At 46.6% G+C, this 7,834-nt stretch overlaps 1 protein-coding gene across 1 annotated transcript in view; it reads right to left on the reverse strand.

Moving 5' to 3' along the window:
- Window positions 1-2,371: 2,371 nt before the first annotated feature.
- GREB1 (growth regulation by estrogen in breast cancer 1) overlaps window positions 2,372-7,834 on the reverse strand; it is a 59,635-nt gene continuing 54,172 nt past the window's right edge. Inside the window, exons 31-34 of the mRNA XM_010001713.1 lie at window positions 7,561-7,696; window positions 6,825-7,025; window positions 5,074-5,212; window positions 2,372-2,651 (exon numbers count right to left, since the gene is read on the reverse strand). Of these exons, the coding sequence (XP_010000015.1) occupies window positions 2,488-2,651; window positions 5,074-5,212; window positions 6,825-7,025; window positions 7,561-7,696 (640 nt within the window). The 3' untranslated portion in view covers window positions 2,372-2,487. The remainder of the gene's footprint in view (window positions 2,652-5,073; window positions 5,213-6,824; window positions 7,026-7,560; window positions 7,697-7,834) is intronic.

A 7,834-nucleotide genomic window follows, 5' to 3' on the forward strand; every position in this document is an offset into this window, starting at 1 on the left:
ACCTGTGGCCAACAGCAACAGCACCAGGAAGTTGCAGCACAGGATGCCAGTCCCACCCAAAGAGATTTGCTTTTATTTTTCATTGCTGTGTATCTGTATGATTGTGTCACCTCTGAGTCCCAGTTGGACAGGAGCCCCAGGCTGTCCCTCTCCCTGGAAGCTTTACACTCTGCGGGGGCTTGGCTTGTAAACTGGGTCAGGGAAGAAGGAACTTTTGGATGGAGCTCTGCAGAGCAGCTCTCCCTGAGTCCTGAAGCATGACCTTGTTGGCATCCTGGGAACAAAATGCTGTATTTTTCTACCATGCTGGGAGCCCATCCAGTTGTACCATGGGAAGCAACTGCCTCGTGGTCACACAGCAAGTGCATGTCTGGTTTTAAAAGAGGATGTGCTCCATCAGGCAGTGACCTGTGCAGGCAGGTTTCACCATCTACAATTTCTGATGTACATATCCCATGGTGAAGAAGGATTGCGCTTGGTCACAGAGCCAAAGGTTACTGGGGAAACAACACTCAGGATTGTGGTGCTTTCAGCCCATCAGCAGCTGCATTTCATCAAAGCTTTGAAGACTTTGTGGCAAAAGAGAATGCTAAGAAAGGATGTGGTTCATTTTTTATTTGTTTATTATTATAGACTTTATGCCTTTTTCCAGTTTCTTGCAGAAAATGGTTGTCTGAAGACTTGCAAAGTTAAAACACCAGAAGAGTTAACAGACACTCAGTACAAGCTGCTTAAGTATTTGGGTACAGAAAAGGAGATTTTAACCCACTGTCTTTCCTTCTGACTTCCTGTGTGACTCTCTCAGCTGTGTTGTGCTGCAGGCCATGAGGCAGCCCGGGATATCCCCTTGGTCAGTTCAGAGCATTCCTCAGTGGTATTAACTCCTTTCAGCTATCCCCTTTTGTTTTTATCCCCTTAAAAATGTGCTTGTTGGTCCTGTGCATCACCACGACTGATGTTCATGCAGCATGAACTTTACTGATAAAGTATGAACTAGACATGAATGTCACACTTCTTTAACAAAGTTTAACTAATCCACTGGTGAAAGCTGAATGGGTAATACTATTTACACAGGCCAATGCTCACCTTCCTTCCCAAAAAGTCAGTTCTCTCTCGGAAACAAGGACAATGACATGGAAACACACTGACCTCTAGCAGCCACCTAGTAAACGGGATCCAAGGCTCTCAAACCCACAGAACTTACCTTTACGTTGTGAAAATGAGCCTAAATGAGCTCTTTGGCCTAGTCATTCTGATGTCTGCATTTCATGGACTCAGCCCCCTCCTGGCATTCGTCAGCACAAAACCAATGATCCTCCCAGTGGTCTGTACAGCAAGGAAGGGCTGCCCAAAGATTAGAGGTCTCCTGACAATGTCTGTACTAATCCTTCCTGCACCTGGACTGAGTGAAGTGAGCACTGATCCTATAAAGACAAACATGGAGTTTGCAGCTCAGAGAGTATTTCCAAAAAAGCCAGACAAAGACTGTGACCACTGTGACTTCACATTTAGAGCATACAAAATATGGGATGCCTGGTGCTATTCTGCAACATGTTTCCAGAGCTCCATCTCTTTGGAGATGAAGCCTCTGTTTTATCACCCTTTAGAAGCACCATGGCAAGAAAATATCCCCAGAATGTGTATTAGGAGTGTTTCAGAGAATCTGCTGTCTTGAGTGCCCTGGGCCCAGCGTGAGCTCTGCAGCCAGTGCAACAATTCAGTCAGAAACCAGAAACCACCAGTGTTGTAGAAGCAATAAGTCACTTGCGGGTCAGTATCACCATTAAATCTCTTGAGTTACTCAGGATAATTTCAGTTTCAGGATTAAATGTTCAGATCTCATTTTAAAATCTACTTCCTTGACTCTCTTCTTTCTGCTAATAAAACCAGATTTAGAATTATGCTTCTGTCCCAGGAGTCCTGTATGGTGAAACTATCCAGTGTGGCACCTGTCCCAAAAATTAAGGCTCCAACTGAGTTCCCACTATTAAAGAAATATACTTTACAAATCTTCATATAAAAAGCCCACCTGGATCAATCAGTGGCAGTGCACTACAAAACTGTAACAATTACTGCTGCCTTGTGCCAACTGTTAGATAAATAAGATCTGTAAAACTACATCTGCTCCTAAATTTACATTTTCTGTTTCTGGAATGTACAGAAAGTTTTCTAAACCTCTTGCACATAGACTGGCATGTGACCTTTCTTGTCAAGAAGTGCCCTCACTGACCTCCCTTCTGATCCAAAACGGTTGCCACCATGCAGAGTTGTGTCTGCATCTCTCCCAGGAACTGGGAAGGACTTCCATCAGACAATTACATTACAAGAGTCACTTCAGTGTTTGGAAACGTGTCTGATCGGGGATCATTGTAACAAGCAGTGGAAAGCAGTCCTGTCTCTGCTGGGAGAGCAGAGCCTCTCCGAAGTCATTTCATGAGATGGTGGCAATGAAGTCTCTGGGATCACTCAGGAAATGTGTCTCTCCACTCAGATGTGTCGGCCAGTCAGGAGGAACAGGGGCCTGTCCTCCCTGGCATTGGCAGTCTGGAACTCGTCCCGCAGGCGGAACTGCCACTCGTCCTCCAGCTCCAGCCGCACCACCGTCTGGCGGAGGGAGTTGCGGTCCTGGCAGATCACACACAGCGTGGCACCTGAGCAGACAGGGGAAAAGAACCCACCTGAGTACCCCCTTTTCCCTCTGGTCACCCAGCTCCCACCACCCCTGAGCACGCAGAGCTCCACCACTTGCACAGCAGGAGCCTCAAATGGGCTTGCGAAGCCGCGTGTGGAGGGCTGAGCAGAGCTGTGTCCTCTGCACCAGGAGCTTCTCGTGGTGCCCCAGGCATCTAGCACTTCAGTTGGAGGAGGGGACATTCAGATTAGACATTAGGAAGAAATTATTCACTATGAGGGTGGTGAGAGCCTGGCCCAGGCTGCCCAGGGAAGCTGTGGCTGCCCCATCCCTGGCAGTGTTGAAGGGCAGGTTGGATGGGGCTTGGAGCAGCCTGGGCTGCTGGGAGATGTCCCTGCCCATGCAGGGGTGGGACTGGATGATCTTGAAGGTCCCTTCCAACCCAAACCATTCTATGAGCCTATGATTCATCCATTAGAAAGGACTACCAATACATTCCCTACTGTTTAGGGTAAGGGAAGGTATAACTGTCAGGCCTGAAGAGGGGTGATGGATCCTGGCAAAAGAGGAGATGAAGCCCCACATGCATTACAGTTCTAGCCCTGCTGATCAGCACCTTGTTGAGTGAAACACACAAGTCAATCACCATGAATGCTGGCAGAGATCTTTGTGCTTTGCTGAGCAGAAATGGCCTAAAGATGTCCTTAAAATTAATCACACGCTTTAGCTCAGGTTGGTAAGCTAGATTCTGGCCTGGATGGCTATGGACACAGGCAAATCCAAAATGCCAAAGCAAGAAATACCAGATTTTAATAAACAAGATCAACTGTCCTGCCTGGTATCCTGATACCATTTTAACCTGCATGCATGATTTCCTGGCTTCTGAGAAAAGTGCTCAATTAGGAGGAAGCAATTGCCTACCAGCATTCCATAATATGAGTGAGAGCTGGTAAGTGGGAATGCCCAAGACAGAAAAAAATCTGAAATATAATAAAAAGAAACTAGACTGACAGTTCTGTGTTTAGTGCTCACATGGCAGGTTAGGCACTCAAGTAGACTGCCAAGGGAGGTGGAGCAATCCCGAATCAAATACACTTTGTGCTACAGGCTATGAAAATTGTCTGGTTTATGCAAAATGACACTGATTGATAGCTCTGGTCACTCAAACAATGCAGCAGCAAAGCACTGGTTTGATTTGCAGTTGCTCTGAGAGCTTTGCTGGAGAACCTCCAGGCTGCTGAAGGTGTGGACACTGCTGCAGAATGAGCCTGGACACTGGCACTCCTGTGTCCCCAGTGGTGTGTGCAGGTGTGTCCCAACATGCACGTTGCTACACACACCTCCCAGAAGCTGTAGGAACAGCAGCAAAGAGCACAGCAGCTCACAACAGCTCTGCCTGGCTCAAGAAGGCACTTGCCACGGGGCTCTTCCTCCAGGGACAGAGCTGGATGGGTGTGAATTGAACCCCCAGGGAGCCAAGGGCCTGAAGCAGCAGCAGAACAACCCAGAAGAAGTTTGCACTGAGCCTGCCTGCAGCACAGATGGGAGTTACTTGTCTCCACTGCTATCCACCATCACCAGGGCTACATGGACAAACTGGTTATTAGGAAAAAACATGAACTGAGCCAGCTTCTGTTACTGAGGACAGGAAATGGATGTAGGTGGAAGCTTGTCCATCACCCATTTCCTATCAGGAATTACAAAACCTACAGGAACACAGGGTAAATGCTTTACACATAGATCTTCAACACTCGGCTTTCAAGCCGAAAGTCAGGAGTCATGGATATAAACCCAACATTCCTCCCCACTTAGACATCTGCAGAACTTACAGCACTGCTGTGTGCAGGCTGGTGAGGGGTTTGGAGGGCATGTCATGTGAGGAGCAGCTGAGGGACTCAGAGGTGTTTAGTCTGAGGAAGAGAAGGCTGAGGGGAGACCTTATTGCTCTCTACAGCTGCTTGAAGGGAGGGTGCAGGGAGGTGGGAGTTGGGCTCTTCTCCCAGGTAACCAGCAATAGGATGAGACAAAATGGGATCAAGCTGTGCCAAGGGAGGTTTAGGCTGGATATTAGGAAAAAATTCTGTACTGAAGAGTGGTGAGGCCTTGGAATGGGCTGCGCAGGGAGGTGGTGGAGGCACCATCCTGAGGTGCTCAAGAAGAGCTCAGATGTGGTGCTTCAGGATACAGTTTAGTGGCTGTGGTAGTTGGATTATGGTTGGATCAATGATCTTGGAGGTCTCTTCCAACCATAATGATTCTATGACAGCAGTTCACAGCTGCAGAGTGATCAAGCATGGGGTGGGACATATAAAGACAAACATGAACACATGCATATACAGAGATATGCATGTATCTTTTAATACAAAATATATTTTTCCCCAGGTTCCCAGAGACCAGGTCTTATAATTCTCTGTAAAAAAAAATAAATCATTGCAGCTCACCTTTAAGGAAATGAAACTTCTTCAAAAAGCTAGCTACAACAAAGGAGTCACAGAGGTACAGCAGGAGGCCACTGAATGTCAGACCAGAGGAGCTGATATTCAGAGAGTGAGGCCGAGAACTCACGTAGCAAACTGCAATCTGGTTGGGAGAGGGGGGAGAATTAACATTTTCCAAGCTTCTATGCACAGCTAAAGGTTGATATCAAGCTTTCAGTAATTGGACCTCCTGCAAATTCAGACTTGGTTTCCCACTCCAAATGTTGTGATATTTATAGTTCCTTCCAAAACATCCCTCCACTTATTAAAAATCTACATAAAAGCACCATTCATAACTATGTATTAGTTGTTACTATTAATTACTGTTATTATAATAAGGTTTAGATATGACAGGGTTTGAAGGCTGCAGTGACAACTGCTCCCCACAACCATCATGCTGTGATCTGCCCAGCCCAGTTTATCTACACGAGTAAACACAGTAAATGTGCAGCTGGACATGAAATGCACCCTTTAGAAATGCCTAATTTCACGTGGATCATGAAAGGATTACTCAAGTCATTTGAGTTGTGCATATACATAAATTCACAAGGTTCCTTCTTGCCTAGTTCACTTTTATGGCTACCTGCCCAAATCCACTAGAAACCAGGACTATTTACAGCACTCAGGATTTATACACTTAAATTAAGGAACCTTCCACACCAGGCTTTGTTTCCAAAATGCCATCGTGCTGCCCAGCTGGGGCAGACCCTCCTCTGGCAGGAAACAGCCTCATTCAGTGGGGGAAGGTTGACCCACAGTAACTGAGACTCTCTCTGGCCCAGGATTCCTATATTTACCCACATTCCTGCAATCCCATTGTATCTTATTCCAGCTCAGATAACAATTCCACGACCAAACTGAACCCATTTCATGTGCTGAATGGTTCAGAGCTGAAAGGATGCAACAGATGAAGACAGTAACAGTTCCAGGCCCTTCCACAGGGTTGGCTTTTCAAACATAGTGGGAACTTGGAGCTCTAAGAGCTGAGCCAGGAGGGAAATGAAAAGGTGTAGTTGAAAACGTTCTGAGAGCAGCAGATATGGGAAGGTCATTACTCAGCTGGTTTTGGTAAAAAAAACTTTGGTAAATCCAACAAGATTGAGTTTCATTTAGTATCCAGGTCAGGTGCAAAGCTGAAAACAGTTTCTGCCTCCTGAACAGCACTCCCTTAGTACCAGAATTCCATTCAATCTACACCTGAGTGTAAATATGACCTCGGCTTTAGATCCAAAGCCCTTAGAAGGAGCCAGCAGCTCCTGAGAGCCAGTGTCAGCTTCTCCCATTCTGCCTGTTTGTTTCTCTGCCTCAGCTTATCAGTCAAGAGGGAACGAAGCCATTTTTATTTTGGAGGGCTTTCTAAGGGCTAGTGAGTGTTGTAAAGCTCTCTTGTGGGAGAAGTTTGCTGCAGGAAGGGCCAAACGACAGCTGAGTGAGAAAACACTTCTTAAAGAAAAATGTGCTCTGTCGTGATTCAGAACCTAAGATAATTCACAGTCTGTATCAGTATTTAGGACAACTCCAGTATTGGTCTCCAAGTACTTTATTTGGAGCCTCTAATAATATCTCCGTGGGACTAAGAATTTGATTTTTAACATTATAGGGATCTAACACATCACTCTTTGAAGGCTGTGGAACTGTTACCAAGGAATGCATCAATTAACTCATCCAAAGCAAAGCCTGTACATTTCTGGGGCTGCCTGGAGGTCACTGGGTACCTGGGGTCCTAAGTTCAGGTAACAGTCCACAGACAGCACGGGGTGGCTGAAGTTCTTCAGAGAGAGAGGGAAGAAGCGGTGGCTGTGGTACTGCAGGTACTTTTCCAGGAGCAACTGAGCAGGTGCTGCCAAGAAGGTGTGCTTGCTGTCAGGGGCACAGATGTACTGAGCAGGGGAGACTGACACGGGCGTGTCGGGTACCTGCGAGGGAAAAGGATTTCTGGCACAATCCTGGCCCATGAGGATGTGCTTACCTCAGGGCTGGGCTGTATGAAATGTATCACCACGCAACAAATCTAAGATTTGTGTTAGAAGCACAGTCATTCAGCCAAGAGTATCTGCTGCCAAAAGTGTTCTAGAGTTTTGCAGAATTCTCTTTGTATTGATAGTGTCCCTGAGGTTTCTTTGAACCCAAAGTTCTGCACAGGGAGTCGTGTGAAGATGAGCAGTTCAACAGCTAGATATAAAAAACTCATTGTGAAGGGCTTCTTGGATGGTAAAGAGACACTTCAGGTGTTTTTCAAAGTTTGAAAGGAAAATGATTAAGCAAAGGTGCATTTTTGCCAAGGATATTATGGATTTCAGAAATAAAGGAAGAAACAAACCCCCTACGTGGCAGACACACCCATGAATGGCAAGTGGTGATGCACCCAAGTAACTCAGCTCTCCTGGTCACAAGGTACAAAAAAGGAAAGCAGAATTTTAACAGGAACAAAACAGGAGTCTCGGTGCCCACCTTGGACTTGATGTGGAAGGACCTCTGTCCTCCCACAGCAATCTGCTTCTTCATGACACTGAAGTGGTTGAAGCGGCAGAGCAGGAGGCCGGCGCTGTGGACGCGCAGGTTGAAGTCAACGTCATCACACGTGAACCTGGAAGGAATGAAGTCCTGGCAGCTCAGAGGGGTGTTTCTCATCACACACTAACACACAGAAGGACTTGGGCTCTTGGGTCAGCACGGTGGGGAAGGAGGGGTGACAAACACCCTGGCTCTACCAGCCAGGGAAAGA

Source organism: Chaetura pelagica, unplaced genomic scaffold, assembly GCF_000747805.2.
Source record: "Chaetura pelagica isolate M959 unplaced genomic scaffold, ChaPel_1.0 scaffold237, whole genome shotgun sequence".
Taxonomy (NCBI): domain Eukaryota; kingdom Metazoa; phylum Chordata; class Aves; order Apodiformes; family Apodidae; genus Chaetura; species Chaetura pelagica.